The sequence below is a fragment of the Phoca vitulina genome, unplaced genomic scaffold (assembly GCF_004348235.1).
Source record: "Phoca vitulina isolate PV1807 unplaced genomic scaffold, GSC_HSeal_1.0 scaffold71, whole genome shotgun sequence".
NCBI lineage: Eukaryota > Metazoa > Chordata > Mammalia > Carnivora > Phocidae > Phoca > Phoca vitulina.
In genome coordinates, this window is record NW_022589774.1 from 2,714,581 (window position 1) to 2,732,231 (window position 17,651).

A 17,651-nucleotide genomic window follows, 5' to 3' on the forward strand; every position below is an offset into this window, starting at 1 on the left:
AAGCTGAAGCTGCCCCTAACCTGTAAGTCTGGGACAGTTCCTTTGTGGAGTCTTCAAAACCAGGCGGGGACGGAGCAAGAACAAAACCTGGGGGACGGGCAAACTGGCCGGTGGCTTCCCTCCGAGGCCCTCTCTTCCCAGATTCTAATCATTCTTGATGATTCAGATTCAGCGTTCTCCCATCATCCATGCAAAGACATCTTCCTGATTGAGTATCAGCTATTTAACCAACCATCCGTGCCCCGTGCACCGTGAGGTATAGGGGTGCTCACAAAGGACTGTATTTCTCTCCCAGTCAGGTAAATTCTCCCTCCGCCATCACTGTCCATCTCAAAATCACCTCCTCACAGCCTTTACTAACTATTCCTGGGCTAGAAGGGGCATTAGACTCGTGGCTACCGTATCTGCACTCTGATGTTAAGGCCCCTCTCTCACCAACATGGGGGCCATGGCCTGATCTTCAGGCGCATGTCCAGCTGCACACCTCCAGTCACGTGGCCTTTCGTGATGGACTGAAACAAACTGCAGCTTTGCCACACACCATCGCAGGTCTCTGCTTCCGCTGTGGTAACAGAGCTGACCCACAGAGAACTCGTCAGGAGGATCACTCTGCCTCTTTCTGCTCCGTCATTGGACTATGTGACTCAACAGCATCCCCTTCTCCTTTCTCTGAACAAATACAAACATTCAAAGGCCATCAGCCATCTAGCCCCATGGTGCCTCCATGAGGCCCAGATGCCCTTAGGTAGCAGGCAAGGGCCTGCTTTCTAATAGAATGACACAGGACACAGGCAGGGCATGTTACGGCCTCTAAAGCCAGCCTTTGGCCGACGGCCTCCTCCCAGGGAACTGAAGGCTCATGAACCAGGGCTGCTATCCCCGGATCAGTGAAGTGGGGTCCCCACTTAGAGGAGGGGCACAAAAGCAAGAGTATGGTCTTGGTGATTGCCAGACTTGAGCTCAAATTCCAGCTCCATTTAGCTTATTGGGTCTGGGGCAAATTATTTCACCTAATTGAGCCTTAGTTTCCTCAGCATCTTAATGAGATAATGATGCATATAAAGGCTATAGAACCTACTGGGCCTGGGAGATACTCAATAAATGGGGGTGATTATTATTATCTTATGCTGGCATCAGTGGTACTTGCAGAGGCTGAAAAACCTCTATACTCAGGGCCTGGGAGAGAGAAAAGGGGAGTGGGATGAGATAGGATATATGGGCAAAGTTTCAGAGACAGACAGAAGGAGAGGTGACTCCACAGACACCATCTTATAGTCAAGGCTTTAAAAACTTACAGCAATAACAAGAAGGAAATTGGTGTACTTGTATGCTCATTTGTTGGTTGGAGGATGGATGGTTGGTTGGCCCACTTGTTCATTCATTCATTCAATTATTGAATGCTTACTTTGTACCAAGCTCTAAGAGAGCTGATCAGGAAAGAGAGATCAGGTAGACAAGGCCCAGCCCTTACAGAGCTTCTAGACTACAAAAAATGACCTACAGTGAACAGTTAATTGGAAGTTAATTGGAATGATGAGAGCTACAAAGAGAAAGTGACTGGTACTTATTGGATCAAAAGACAGGGGGCCTCGCCTACATTAGAGAGATTGAAGGATGCTATATGGAGTCAGGGCCCCATTGTGGACTCAGAGCTTCACCCCAGAAGCCTAAGTTAAATACAGGGAGGACAAGACCATTAAGTGACACTAGTCACAAGTCAATTGCAACCAACAGAGTTAGCAATGAGAAGCACCAAAATTGGCCGGGCCCATGACACACATTACACCAGAAACCATCTGCATGGACATCTGGGCTGGGATAGATTTTGCGTATGATCTCCTGAGGCAGGTGTTCAAAGCCCCCTTGGAGGGGCTGAACTAACATTTGCTTCCATTAATCTAACATCTTAGAAGGCAGTCATTATTATGAAAGGTTGCCTGGTTGCAATCCTAGCTCTCCACTTAGTAAAAGCGCAGGCTAGAATAAAAACCTCCATGACTCACTGGCAAAATTCCTAAGAACATGTTCAAAGCCAAAGAGCACATTTTTAAGAGTGGAAGAAGCACTTAAAACAAGGAAGCACAGAAACTGGGCAGATGGGGTAAGAACATGAAATGTGACTGGGCCAATAAGGGACTGGTGGAGCCAAGGAGAAGGCATCCGTGAGCAGCCTTTCATTAACACGTGGGTTGCCGGAATGGGGACAAACTGCTCGCTGGTAACCTAAGGCCGCTGCTCACTAGACATGAATGCGCCACTGGAGGGGCAGTGGGGGAAAGCTGAGTTCAGGAGGATGCTCAAGAGCAGGGAGACTCTGCCAGCAGTCTCCGCTCGGGGTTTCACTGAGGGCGAGTGAGCAGGATTCCCACTGCTAGAGTTATCTTTGGCTTCTTGATGTTTCACAGACATGACCTGTCCATTCTACAGGTCACTGACCATTTAAGCCAGAAGAGACACTGAAGAGCATCTAGTCCCTGTTTCTAGAGATGTTCGGGAAAATGCCAGGTCTAATGGATGTCAATAGCTATATTGGAGTAGATAGTAGAAACTCCTGGTGTAATTCGAAAAAGTGTTGGGGAGGGCAAATAAATGTGCAAAATGCTGGACTCACCTGAGACCTCGGGAAGCCAGCTTGCTCACCTGGGGACTGAACCCATGATCTGGGACTCATTAGCACTACCCTACTTATTACGAGTCAATCACACACTTCTAAGAAATATTAGGCAGATACATTACTCTCCAAAGGACTGCACTGGCCCCATGGTTCTCTAAACTTGGACAGATCTTTTCTAACTTGTGGTAAACATACTATGTAATAGTGCATCAAGGTTGATAAGGGGTAAGATAAATTACAACTGCCCTCCCCCAGCACCTCCTCCACATTGGACTCTACCATTCCCTCTATCCATTCTGCCTTAGGAGGAAAGCAGGATCTGTGACAAGCCCAAAAGAGACATTCTTTACCAAACCTCCCTGATGAATCACCTCTTCCTGTGGTGCTACCTGAGAGGTCCAGGCACAGATCTTGGAATCATCTGTCTGGGAGATTTCCAGGTGTTAAATTTCAGCCCCTACTCCCCTTTTAAAACTTTTAGCACCTGATGGGATCTCTTCATTTCCAGAAAAGTTGAGCTCATCAATAACAATAATGAGAACAATACATACACTGAGAACTTGCTACGACAAAGTACCCTTCTCTAAGGTGCTATTACTATTCCTATTTTATAAGTGAATGAACTGGGGCTCAGGGAGTTTAGGTAACTGGCCCGTAATCACTAAGGAAAGCCAAGATTTGAACCCAAGAACTCTGACTCCAGAGTGCACATTTATAACCGCCACTCTCTGTTGCCTCCATGTGCTTATTCTATGAGCCACAGTATTAGGGCTCCTGCTCTCCTTCTTCACCCTGCTACCCCCATTCCTATGGACAATGGAAGGAAAGTAACTTGACTGTGGCCCTGCACATGTGTAAGGCACTGTGCCCGGCCCTTGATCATCCTTCCCATAGCTATCTTTTGGAGTAAACAGGATGAGTCCCCAGAAGAGGAATAGCTGTACTTGTTCAGTCTCTCCCCTGCACCCTCACCCCTAGCAAGCACGTGGCTGAGCCCAGATGCAGAGATGTAGCTTCAAAGCCCACCTTCATTCCAGAACTTACTGCTTCCTTGGAAATGTCCACATATATCCTGGCCCCCTGCAGTTCAAGCTGATTCATAACAAAGCATGGAGTGCTTTCATTGTCTCCCACCCCCCCAGGGATCATTGCGGGGCTCTGCTATATGTTCTTGGGTGTTAGGGAGGATGCCTAAGGATCCATGGAAGTCTACCCAGGTCCCTAAGATCATCCCCTGATCCTCTTGTGGGAAAAGGGCCTTGGCTTTGATTTTTATGTTGCTGTTTCTGAAAGAATTATGGCCTCATCACTCACATCATCTGTCCCCTGCCCCCACCCCTAATTCCAACACCCTGATTTTATTATCTTTATAATCTGACAGTCTAATAGATGATTTCAATTCCACAGAAGTCCTCACTATGGAAGGATGACCAAAAAAAAAAAATATGGGCTGTGTAGGGATCATTTTTAAACCTTAGGCTGTGATGATTCAGTGGGGGAGGGGATACATTGCTAAGCACCTGGCCTTGGGATCTTTCTTTCCATCTCATCACCTTCCACAAGGATTTGTGCAGAAAGAAAACTGAGGCTTTCCCGAACTGAGCTCTTTTTCCAAGCCTCCAATGCTGTCACCTTCTCCTCTCCAGAAGAAAATGCCCTTTGGTTACTGAGGAGGGGGGAGGCTAGAAATGTACGTACAGTAGTCAAGACAGTTCACTATGGCAACCTCATTGTAGAAAATAGGCATTAGGAGGCCCCTGCTTGGAAGCCACCAGTAACTATAGTCTCAGCTCCCTCCCAAACTCACTAGGCTGGGGCCTTATCAAGCTAAGAAAAATCCATCCTGGAACAAATTACCATAAGCACAAGCTACGCAAAACATACTCAAAACCACAACAACATTGGCTTTAAAAATAAAGCCCCACACACAGAGAAGGAGAACCACCCCACCAATTACCTACATGCCAATTAGCCCATGCACTGACTGCTGTTAATTACCTAATTACTTGTCTACAATACATCATTTAATTGTGGTACATTTTCTCTACTGTCCTAATGATGAACAGGAGAACCCAATCTCCTAGCTAGCACCTGCTGGGAAGTGAACCCTCATCCCAGGTTGAAGGGACAGTAGAGCCCAAGGGAGACACTGATTAAAGAAAGGATCTGGTTACAAACAAAGGGGAGCAAAGCATGAGCTCAGAACTTCTAAGGCTGAAGGTGGACGGAGAGAATGGGCTGTGGAGAGAAGGGTACAAATAGGTATTGAGTGGTTCCTACAGGTACTATGTCACTTTCTTTGTTTTAATGCATATGATCTTCTCAGTAAACCTAATTAGGAGGGACTTTTATTAGACCTTTTTTACAGATGCGCTTAGAATAGTTCAGTAACTTTCCCAAGGGCACATAGCTAGTCAGTAGTTAAAACCAGGATTCAAACCCTGGTTCCTCACCCCAAAGCTGGTGCTCTGTTTAGTAAGTTACTAATATCATGGCCACGTTAGCTTACTGCCTAACCTAACCGCTATGCCTCTCCCGCACACCTGGCCATGTTGTGGTCATCACTCTGAGGGAGAAACTTCTCATGTCTCCCAAACTGGGATGTTACTATGATTCACTATATAAATTAGTTCCTCCCTTCCTCCCTTCCTCCCTCCCTTCCTCCCTTCCTCCCTTCCTCCCTTCCTCCCTTCCTTCCTTTTTACTGCACAAGTTTCTGAGTGTGCTGGGAGATAGTGAAGATACTTTGGAGGTAATTTGTGCCACCTCTGAAAAGTCAATAAACCAGGAGAAAGCAGAAGCCAAAGAACGCCAACATGGGAAAAGCTTAGACTCAGGCTTTACTGGACGACACAATGCTGCTTAGCATCAGGGGCACGTGTGGGGTTTGGAACCTGCCACTTCTTGGCTGGGTGACCTTAGAGAAGTGATTCTCTTCTCCACAGGGTCCTAGTTTATTCCTTTGAGAAATGGGCCTGATACTATAAGGCCATGAGGCTGTTCTCAGGACTGAATACGCTGACCTAAGACACAGCCTAACTTTGTGCTGGAGGTTGCCTCTTGCACAGTATCGGGAGCTGATGATAATGTTATTATCAGTATTGTGAGAAGCTCTGAGTGCACAGAGCTCCCCACGGCCTGGAGGAAAATGCCCAGAGAGTCTTGCTCCCTAGAATGCCATGGGTCTGGGATGAGGAAGGCTCCACTTTCCCTTACTTTTCACGGACAACTATGTGCCACGTCCCTCAGAAGAAACAAGGATGCTGTGCTTTCCTCTTGGCAAACCCTTGACGCCCTGGTGACTGAACTAAGATGCTGGAACAGCCTACTTTCTCCCTCCATGAATGAAACTAGCGAGAAGAGTGAGCGCTGACATCTCTACTGGGAGAGCCGACGAGAGAGCGGGGCCGGCACCATGCCAGCATTCCACGGCAGACAACACCTCCTCGGCGGCAAGAGGTGCAGAGACGACATCCGCCCCGCAGAACATTCTGCAGAGCGAATACCCTCTATAAGCAAAGGCAGAAGAACTGCCTTCTTATTTTCCAAAAGGCACACGATAATAAAGAGTAGAGTGGAACAGGGGTCAAGTGGATAAAACAAAATGATAACAAGCCACAACGGAATGGAGCACATACCGTGTGCAAGAACCTGTGTGTGAGCTTTGCCAGAACTATCTTATTTCATCCTCACAATTGCGCTACAAGGTAGAACTTCTCATCGCCCTCATTTTACAGATGGGGAAGCACTTACAACTTGCAGAAGCACTAAGTGGCAGAGGTGGGACACAGACCCAGGTCTCATCTGGCTCGGTGCCCACAGGCAAGGAAAATGCTGGATTGGCTCCCGGGTTCTGCCTCTTTCACCCTTGCCTAGGACTTCAGGTGTCTTTGGAGGAAACCGAGGAAGGTGACAGGTCCCTTCCTGAGTTGGGTCCCAAGAGCGGTGCCGAGAGCAGGGTGGTGCTCACACACATGGATTTGGGGATACGGGGGTAAGGGTAAGAATGCAGAGGCCAGGGGAGGCCATGAAGTTGGGAGAACCAGCAAGAGGCCTGCGCATTGAGTCATTTCCGGCTCCAATTCTTTCGTTACTGACCCAACTCTGTGACCTTTCTCTGAAAGGTCCTATTTGTGAAATGAGGGTGGTGGGAAAATGGAGGAGAGACTGGATGGCCACGGACACACCTTCCAGCTCCAAGTTTTTGCTGTGCACTAGAGGACGTCGACAGAACCACACAACTCCCCAAGCAGATGTCAAAGGCACTCTGTTCTCAGGAATCTTTGCAAATAACACTCAATTTTGCCAAGATAGAAACAGCCACAAGAATACACTTTACTTTGCCAGAAAAAAAAAAAAATAGCTACAAGAATAATTCATGCATGTAATGTTCTTGTCTTCTATGCCCTATGTAACTATGAATTAATTCTCAGAAGGACACAATGAGAGATTACAATGGCAACACCAAAATGACAAGCCTCTTTTTTCCAAGAAAAAGAATGGCTACCTCTTCCTATAAAGGATCTCATTAAATTGTCTTGGATCCATACCAGACTCATAGGCACTTGCAATTGGAAGGACATTTGAAGGTCAACTGATGTGACTCTCCATTGGGTGCCTCAGTCCCCTCCACAACATGTCTGAGGGGTATCTAGGGAGTGCCTAAATACCTTAAGGACCACTCGGCGCTGCCTACTTGGACACCTCTGATCTTTCCCAAGTTCTTTCTCATACCTCCTACAGCTTGGATGCTTCCTCCACACCTTGTGGCCACACAGACCCTGCCCAATCCTCCTCCACATCAGCCCTTCAAAAATGCCGCCCCCGAGGCTTCCTTTCTGTAAGAGTTGTCAATCTCTCTGTACTTACAAAAACAATCTGACCACTGAGGCACTGTTGTTTTTGTTGTTGTCCTTGTTTTTTTTAAGACAGATTTATTTGATCCACAATTATTCCAAAATGACTACTACTCCAAATAACCCAAACTGCACTTTTTTTCAACCTATATTATCAGCAACACTGAAAGCTGATTATAATCAACTTGCTTTCATAAAAAGAAGGAAAAAATTTTTTAAAAAACCAAAAAAACAGACTTTAGAAGAATCCATGTGGCTAAAAGGACGACCAGAAATCATTCCATGCTCCCAAATAAACAAGGAAGAACCGTGAATGCACGCTTCTCCACCACTGCCCATTCCCCACTAGAATTTGAATGACCAGCTTTCAAATCACAGACCAATACAAATGATCCAGCCACAACCTCACATTTCACAATGTGGAAACTGAGGCCCAGAGATCCCATCTCTGTCCTTGCATCCCCAAATGTTTATTAATCCTCTGTACTGGGTTAGGCCCTAGGGATACCAAGGCACCGAGGCCTTGCCTTCCCAGGTCTCTGAGCAGGGACTCACACACGACAATACAATTAAGGGATTTTAAAACAGGTGGAAGCAGGGGCGCCTGGGTGGCTCAGTTGGCTGAGCCTCTGACTCTTGATTTTGGCTCAGGTCATGATCTCAGGGTCGTGAGATCGAGCCCTGTGTCAGATTCCACGCACTGAGTGTGGAGCCTACTTAAGATTCTCTCTCTCCCTCTGCCCCACCCCCTGCTTGTGCTCTCTCTCACTCTCTCTCAAAGTAAAATAAAATAGGTGGGAGCATATTGTTGGGGCAACCCAATGATAGGCCTTTGGAACCTTGTACAAGGAACTTGAAAGACAAAAGTCTATTTCCTTCCTCTGTGCCTTGGCTCAAACTGCCCCTCCAAATACAACACCTGCGCCCTCTCTTTGTCTGGCAGACTCAATCCTTTAAAACTCAGCTCAAGTATCCCCACCCCCTGCCACAACGCTTTCTTCCCAACTCCCCCTTTAGCTGCCCTCCACCTTACAATATCTCGTATAAATCACACTCACTGTACTTAGCATCACGTACTGCATCTATCCTTCCTGGGTTGATCTTCTCTGTTAGACTTTAGGTTGCAGGAGATTGGGACCTGAGTGTGATTCAGCTTTATATGTCAAGTCTCATACAGAGCTCTCATGCTGGGAGTGGTCCGGGTAGCAGAGGGGGGGGCATGGGAAGAGTGGCTGAGGTTGGGGCTTGGGGATTAAGTCAGGGCCAGATGTAAAAAGTCTACATAGGCCATCCTGAGGCATACAGACATTATCCCAAAGTTAGGGTGGGGGAAAAAAGTCTTTACAAAGCAAGTGACATGATCCAATTAGTTTTTAAGGCCACACAATTGGCCAAAGGACGAAATACCACATTGAGGAGTGACACAAGGCAGAAGCCTACTGTGTGGGGCAGGACTCAGGGAAGGTCTGTATTGGAGCACTGTGTCCCGAGAGCTCAGGGTGAACCCCAAGGATGGAAGTAAATTGTGGACCCAGATTTAAGAGCTTAGGGGGAACCAAGAGGATTTGCTGAGCAACCCGAGACATGGGAGAGGGGGAGAAGCTTCAGCCACGATTCCAGCGTTTCTAACTTGGAACCCCAGAGAGATATGCCATCCACAGAGACAAGGACCACGAGACGAAGAACAGTGTTGGAGGAAAGATTATGAGGTCATTTTTGGAAAGATTCCTATGACAATCCTTCCAGATGGTTTCTATAGGTCAGAGCTACCTTGTTCACTAAAAGAGATGATGACGTGCAAGAAATCAGTCATGAAAAACCTAAAGAGTACAAGACGAATGAATACTTTAACCCTCACAGAGACAGATGGAGCAATCCTGATGATTTGAGGGTGAAGGAAACCATTTCAGACAAGAAATCTTCTCCGGTTCTTAAAACTACTCATCATTTCTCAACCCATTAAATTGGCCAGTGTCTACATGATATTCTCTAGGCAATCAGATTCCATATGCTTCTGATTTTCTGGACCCAAATGACTCATCTTCATAGCTTTTAAAAATTATTACCAGCTGACTAATGGCCTCACACCATTTAGTGAGTCCTAGTCACCAGGAAGAATTCAGTTTACTTTAATTAAGTAGCCCCCCTCAGCCATTTTACTGAATCATGACCTCCTTTTTTTACTCATCTTTTCAAAATGCTAGGAGGTCTAGCTATTGCTGGGGGGAAAGTGCACAGACACACTAACGAACAAATCCCTGCTGCAGCAAAATGAATCCATCTTTTAATCTAGCAACATTCCTCTGGCCCTTATTTCATAGCAAAAGCTCTGAAGAGCAAGCCACGCTCAGAACCTCTAGAGAAACAACTGCTCCCCTTACAGAAACTGTGAGAGGGCTTTTCCTGGCCCATGTGGTTATGCTAAGTGTGCAGAAACGGCGCTTGGTGGAGAAGAAACTGACACTGTTAGCTTACCCTCTTCCTCAAGTTGTAGGTGAGAATGAGGTTCCTGGAGAAGGAGTGGGAAAAGGCCGTGTAGAATTCCAGCACTTTCTGCAGGGCATCCCGTTTGATCACATGCAGGTCACAGTAGGTCAGGGCCCTAACATTGGCACAGGACTGGGCCAGGGTGGCTTCCTTCCAGAACACATCTCCAAACACGTCTCCTTTCCCTAGGGAGAGAAAGTGCTGGTAAAGAAAGTGTCAACCGGACGGCATCTGGCCAGCATTTGGCCATCCAGGTTGGCTTCCCTCTGCCTCCCAAATTTCCATTTGACATTCTGCAACATGGGCTTGGAAAGGAAAAAACAAAAAACAAAAACAGGTTTTATTTTGAACCTTAACAACATGCAATTTAAGAAACTTTAAAATACTATATAATACATGTTAAGGTTTAGCCAATGACGTGGGGTCATGGGTGCTACCCCTTGAACATCTTATCCAAAGTGGCAACCCCCTGTTATTCTTTATCACTCCCCCATTTTCCCAAAACATCAATCATAATCCATAATCACATGATTTGTCTGTGTCCTTGTTTATTGTGTAACTCCCAACGTGAGAGTTCCCTCCACGTCACACCATGTCCGGCGCTGAGTAGGAGTTCTGCCAATAAGTGCAGGCAAAAGAGAAGGAAGGAAGGAGGGTGAACTGTGGATCTCCATTTGTGGGACTGACTAAGAGAGAGGTGAACAGTATGGAGAAGGTGCGGACTCTCCATCAGGAGCTCAAGATCAGGAAAGGTCTCCTCTGTTTAGGATGATCCACATGGAAAAAGGCACGTAGGGGTGGAGTTCATTCTCTTCCATACTCTGTCCATGGCCATAGGGTCTATGTTTGTATGGTGCCTTATTCCTCCCCCTCTCCCACTACCTCCTTCCATGTTCCTCACCCTTGCCAAAGGCCCTCCTGGGAGTGTAAAAACATGGGTCCCATCCACATGGCATCTCCAAGCCCCTCTGTACCTGGCATTCTGCAAGAGTGTACTTAATAAGCCAACAGAGTATATATAACCATATTCTGGGTCAAACTGCTATCAGTCTCCTCTAAATATCTGCTTTTCACATCAAGGGATATTCTCCCTACATTTCCCCGAGTCCAACATTTTAACATATGTCTAATGCAAAGCCTAATTCATTCCTGGCACAGCCTCTGGTTATAAATAGCTTGAAATGTTGTTTATCTTGTCTCTAAATTTTCAACACAGATAAACACAAATTTGAATCCACAGGGAGCCCGAGAGGAGTATGCTGGGGGCAATAAACAATGCTACGAGGGTGGAAAGTAACCCTCATCACCCTCAGGAGAGCTGTCGGCCCATGCATCCAGACCAGCCACACTCCACTGCAGGAACCTAGGTACCCCTGACTCAGAATGATTAATAGGGCAGGTGTTTTCCTCATTCAGGCCAAGGAGGTGATTAGACTTCCAAGCACCTGGACAGAACTTGATCTTTTCTCAAATACCAAAGAATCCATTCTAAGGATACGAGGTACTCCATGGGCATAGCCTTCTCCAAGCACCTCCACAGTGTGAGCGAGAAATCAACTGTACCAGACACATTACTCCACAGTTTCCTATGTGTTTATGAGGTAATGTACAGTTCTGATTTATGAAGATAGTTTTACTACTCAGTATGAGCAAGATGCATGCATGGGGGAGTTTTAGGGAAACATGCCTTTTAAACTGTGCTAGTTAAATCCCCTTCCCAGGTGTTTTTCAATCATCGTACTAAGAGTGGGTTACTTTAGGGCTGGGGCCACTGGATGGGAATGCTTCTCTCTGTGGGATGCTACCAGCTTCCATGGAGATGGGCTCATTCAGTGTGGGCTCCCTGGTACGGAGTTCTAACCAACAAGGCTGGCCATTCGTTCATACATAGGAAGCATCCCATAACTTCCCTACCCTTCACTGCAATGCCTCCCATGCCTTTCATTTTTTATGTAATCTTATTCTTCTAGAAAAGCTCTTCTGACACACAGAATGGTAGATGGTCAAGATGCATCAAGAGGCAAAGCCTAATTTCCTTCCCCTTGAACCTGGACCCACCTTGGTCCCTTCTCTGGAGTGTGGCAGAAGTGATGTTCTGGGATTTTGAGGCCAGATCATAAAAAACCTTGCAGCTTCTGCCTGGGTCTCTTGGAATGCCTACTGTTAGAATGCTCCTTCTTAGAATCCAACTACCATGCTTTGAGAAAAACAGGCCACACCAGAGGTCACATATCAGTGCTCTGGTGGGCAGCTGAGCTGAGCTCTCAGCTGACAGCCAGCTTCTGCCAGTCATGGAAATGAGCCATCCCGGCTGGCTGGCCAGCCCACTCAAGCCTTCGGATGCCTGCAGCCCCGGCCAATGCTGGCGTGCAGCCACATGCAGAAAGCCCAAGTCAGAAGCAACCAACTGAGCTAAACACCCCACGGAATGGTAAGAAACAGTTACCAATTTCTTACACCATTAAATTTAGGGGAGGTTTATTATGCAGCAAGAGATAACACACAGAATCATAGAACTCTGGGCTGAGAAGCCTGCGAGAAATTACTTAGTAAGTTACCTAATATTCCAGCAGAACATCACAAATGACCCCAGCTCTGAGCTGGCACCCCACTTCCTGCTCAGAAAGAATGGGACAAGAAAGAGCGACGAGGGGCTCTAACAGGAGCAGATTTTCCTGGGTGTTTGGAGTATCAGTGAGAACATGTAGAACTGACAAATCTTGCAGCTTCCTATTGGGATGAAATGTAGTATAACTAAGCCAGAGCTACTGAAAGTGCAAGACCATGGGCAATCTTGCCTCATTCTCATGAAAATTAGAGCTGACCCTTGAACAACACGGGTTTGAGCTGCGCGGGTCCACTTATATGTGGATTTTTTTGGATAAATACAGTACACCACTGTAAATGCATTTTCTCTTCTTTTTTTTTTTAATTTTATTATGTTATGTTAGTGACCATACAATACATCATTGGTTTTTGATGTGGTGATCTACGATCCATTGTTTTCGTATAACACCCAGTGCTCCATGCAGTACGTGCCCTCCTTAATACCCATCACCGGGCTAACCAATCCCCCCTCCCCCCTCCCCTCTAAAACCCTGTTTGTTTCTCAGAGTCCATAGTCTCTCATGGTTCATCTCTCCCTCCAATTCCCCACCCCCCATTTTTCCCTTCCTTCTCCTAATGTCCTCCATGTTATTCCTTATGTTCCACAAATAAGTGAAACCATATGATAATTGACTTTCTCTGCTTGACTTATTTCACTTAGCATAATCTCCTCCAGTCCCATCCATTTGATGTAAAAGTTGGGTATTCATCTTTTCTGATGGCTGAGTAATATTCCATTGTATATATGGACCACATCTTCTTTATCCATTCATCTGTTGAAGGGCATCTCGGCTCTTTCCAGTTTGGCTATTGCGGACATTCTGCTAAGAACATTGGGATGCATATGGCCCTTCTTTTCACTACATCTGTGTCTTTGGGGTAAATACCCAGTAGTGCAATTGCTGGGTCATCAGGTAGCTCTATTTTTAAATTTTTGAGGAAACTCCACACTGTTTTCCAAAGTGGCTGTACCAACTTGCATTCCCACCAACAGTGCAAGAGGGTTCCCCTTTCTCCACAACTTCTCCAACATTTGTTGTTTCTTTCCCTGTCCATTTTGGCCATTCTAACTGGTATCTCAGTGTGGTTTTGATTTGGATTTCCCTGATGGCTAATGATGATGAACATTTTTTCATGTGTCTGTTAGCCATTTGTGTGTCTTCTTCAGAGAAGTGTCTTTTCATATCTTCTGCCCACTTTTTGACTTGATTATTTGTTTTTGGGGGGTTGAGTTTGAGAAGTTCTTTATAGATCTTGGATACCAGCCCTTTATCTGTAGTGTCATTTGCAAATATCTTCTCCCATTCTGTGGGTTGCCTCTTTGTTTTGTTGACTGTTTCCTTTGCTATGCAGAAGCTTTTTATCTTCATGAAGTCCCAAAAGTTCATTTTTGCTTTTGTTTCACTAGCTTTTGGAGATGTATCTTGAAAGAAGTTGCTGTGGCCGATGTCAAAGAGGTTACTGCCTATGTTCTCCTCCAGGATTTTGATGGATTCCTGTCTCACATTGAGGTCTTTCATCCACTTTGAGTTTATCTTTGTGAATGGTGTTAGAGAATGGTCGAGTTTCATTCTTCTGCATGTGGCTGTCCAATTTTCCCAGCACCATTTATTGAAGAGACTGTCTTTTTTCCATTGCATGTTTTTTCCTGCTTTGTCAAAGATTATTTGACTGTAGAGTTGAGGGTCCATATCTGGGTTCTCTATTCTGTTCCATTGGTTTGTATGTCTGTTTTTGTGCCAGTACCATGCTGTCTTGGTGATCACAGCTTTGTAGTATGGCTTGAAATCGGGCAACGTGATGCCCCCAGCTTTGTTTTTCTTTTTCAACATTTCCTTGGCGATTCGGGGTCTTTTCTGATTCCATACAAATTTTAGGATTGTTTGTTCCAGCACTTTGAAAAATGTCATTGGAATTTTGATCGGGATGGCATTGAACGTATAGATTGCTCTGGGTAGCATAGACATTTTAACAATGTTTATTCTTCTGATCCATGAGCATGGAATATTTTTCCATCTTTTTGTGTCTTCTTCAATTTCTTTCATGAGTATTTTGTAGTTCCTAGAGTATAGATCCTTTACCTCTTTGGTTAGGTTTATTCCGAGGTATCTTATGGTTTTTGGTGCTATTTAAATGGAATAGTTTCTCTAATTTCTCTTTCTACAGTTGTGTTGTTAGGGTATAAGAAAGCAACTGATTTCTGTGCATTGATTTTGTATCCTGCCACATTACTAAATTGCTGGATGAGTTCTAGTAATTTGGGGGTGGAGTCTTTTGGGTTTTCCACATAAAGTATCATGTCGTCTGCGAAAAGAGAGAGTTTGACTTCTTCTTTGCCAATTTGAATACCTTTTATTTCTTTTTGTTGTCTGATTGCTGTTGCTAGGACTTCTAGTACTATGTTGAACAATAGTGGCGAGAGTGGGCATCCTTGACGTGTTCCTGATCTTAAGGGAAAGGCTCTCAGCTTTTCCCCATTGAGGATGATATTCACTGTGGGTTTTTCATAGATGGATTTTATGAGCTTGAGGAATGTTCCCTCTATCCCTATACTCTGGAGAGTTTTAATCAGGAAAGGATGTTGTATTTTGTCAAATGCTTTTTCTGCATCAATTGAGAGGACCATATGGTTCTTCTCCCTCCTCTTATTAACGTGTTCTATCACATTGATTGATTTGTGAATGTTGAACTACCCTTGCATCCTGGGGATAAATCCCACTTGGTCATGGTGGATGATCCTTTTAATGTATTGTTGGATCCTATTAGCTAGGATTTTGGAATCCATATTCATCAAGGATATCGGTCTGAAATTCTCCTTTTTGATGGGGTCTTTGCCTGGTTTGGGGATTAAGGTAATGCTGGCCTCATAGAATGAGTTTGGAAGTTTTCCTTCTGTTTCTATTTTTTGAAACAGCTTCAGTAGAATAGGTATTATTTCTTCTTTGAATGTTTGGTAGAATTCCCCAGGGAATCCATCAGGCCCTGGACTCTTGTTTTTTGGGAGGTTTTTGATCACTGCTTCAATCTCGTTACTGGTTATTGGCCTATTCAGGTTGTCAATTTCTTCCTGTTTCAGTCTTGGCAGGTTTCCAGGAAGGTCTCCATTTCATCCAGATTGCTCAGTTTATTGGCATATAGTTGTTGATAATAATTTCTAATAATTGTTTCTATTTCCTTGGTGTTAGTCGTGATCTCTCCCCTTTCATTCATAATTTTATTAATTTGGGTCCTTTCTCTTTTCTTTTGGATAAGTCTGGCCAGTGGTTTATCAATCTTATTAATTCTTTCAAAGAACCAACTTCCAGTTTCGTTGATCTGATCTACTGTGTTTCTGGCTTCTAATTCATTGATTTCTGCTCTAATTTTAATTATTTCTCTTCTAATGCGTGGCATAGGCGTCGTTTGTTCTTTTTCTCTAGTTCTTTAAGGTGTAGAGTTAGTTGGTGAATTCGGGATTTTTCTATTTTTTTGAGTGAGGCTTGGATGGCTATGTATTTCCCCCTTAGGACCGCCTTTGCAGTATCCCATAGGTTTTGGACCGATGTGTTTTCGTTCTCATTGATTTCCATGAATTGTTTAAGTTCTTTGATTTCTTGGTTGACCCAAACATTCTTGAGCAGAGTGGTCTTTAGCTTCCAAGTGTTTGAATTTCTGCCAAATTTTTTCTTGTGATTGAGTTCCAGTTTTAGAGCATTGTGGTCTGAGAATATGCAGGGAATAATCTCAATCTTTTGGTATCGGTTGAGACCTGATTTGTGACCCAGTATGTGGTCTATTCTGGAGAAAGTTCCATGTGCGCTCGAGAAGAATGAGTATTCTGTTGTTTTAGGGTGGAATGTTCTGTAAATATCTATGAGGTCCATCTGGTCCAATGTATCATTCAAAGCTCTTGTTTCCTTGTTGATTTTCTGCCTAGATGATCTGTCCATTGCTGAGAGTGGAGTATTGAGGTCTCCTACAATTAACATATTGTTATCAATATAACTCTTTATTTTGGTTAACAGTTGGCTTATGTAGATGGCTGCTCCCATGTTGGGGGCATAGATATTTACAATTGTTAGATCCTCTTGTTGGATAGACCCTTTAAGAATGATATAGTGTCCTTCTGTGTGTCTTATTACAGACTTTAGTTTAAAATCTAATTTGTCTAAGAATTGCTTTCTTTTGAGGTCTGCTGGCATGGGAGATGCATCTCCATCCCTTCACTTTCAGTCTGGATGTATCTTTAGGTTCAAAATGAGTCTCTTGTAGGCAGCATATGGATGGGTCCTGTCTTTTTATCCAATCTGCAACCCTGTGCCGTTTTATGGGAGCGTTTAGGCCATTCACGTTGAGAGTGATTATTGAAAGATATGAATTAATTGTCATCATGTTGCCTGTGAAGACGTTGTTTTTATAGATTGTCCCTGTAAATTTCTGTTGTAGATCACTCTTGGGGTCTTTCTCCTTTTATAGAACCCCCCTTAATATTTCTTGCAGGGCCGGCTTAGTGGTTACATATTCTTTCAGTTTCTGCCGGTCGTGGAAGCTCTGCATCTCTCCATCCATTCTAAATGAAAGCCTTGCTGGATAAAGTATTCTTGGCTGCATGTTCTTATCATTTAGTACCCTGAATATGTCTTGCCAGGCCTTTCTGGCTTGCCAGGTCTCTGCGGATAGGTCTGTTATTCTGATGTTCCTCCCTCTGTACGTAAGGAATCTCTTCCCCTAACTGCCCTTAAGATGGTTTCCTTGGTTCTAAGATTTGCAAGTTTTACTATTACATGCCGGGGCGTTGGCCTGTTTTCCTTGATCTTAGGAGGGGTCCTCTCTGCCTCTAGGACTTGAATGTTTGTTTCATTCCCCAGATTAGGGAAGTTCTCAGCTACGATTTGCTCAAATATATGTTCTAGTCCTCTCTCTCTCTCCACTCCCTCTGGGAATCCAATTATTCTGACATTGGAATGCTTCATGGTGTCACTTACTTCTCTGATTCTATTTTCATGGATTCTGAGTTGTTTTTCCCTGGCCTCCTCTTTTCCCTTTTTATCTATTATATTGTCTTCCAGGTCGCTTATTCTCTCTTCTGCCTCAGTTACCCTAGCTGT

The 17,651-nt window shown here is 44.7% G+C and overlaps 1 protein-coding gene across 3 annotated transcripts in view; it reads right to left on the reverse strand.

The window, feature by feature from the left end:
• Positions 1–17,651, reverse strand: part of KCNH1 (potassium voltage-gated channel subfamily H member 1) — a 355,938-nt gene that overhangs the window by 75,741 nt on the left and 262,546 nt on the right. For all 3 annotated transcript variants that reach the window (XM_032393107.1, XM_032393106.1, XM_032393108.1), the window contains one exon: positions 9,946–10,142. In XM_032393107.1, coding sequence (XP_032248998.1) covers positions 9,946–10,142 — 197 coding nt within the window. The remainder of the gene's footprint in view (positions 1–9,945; positions 10,143–17,651) is intronic.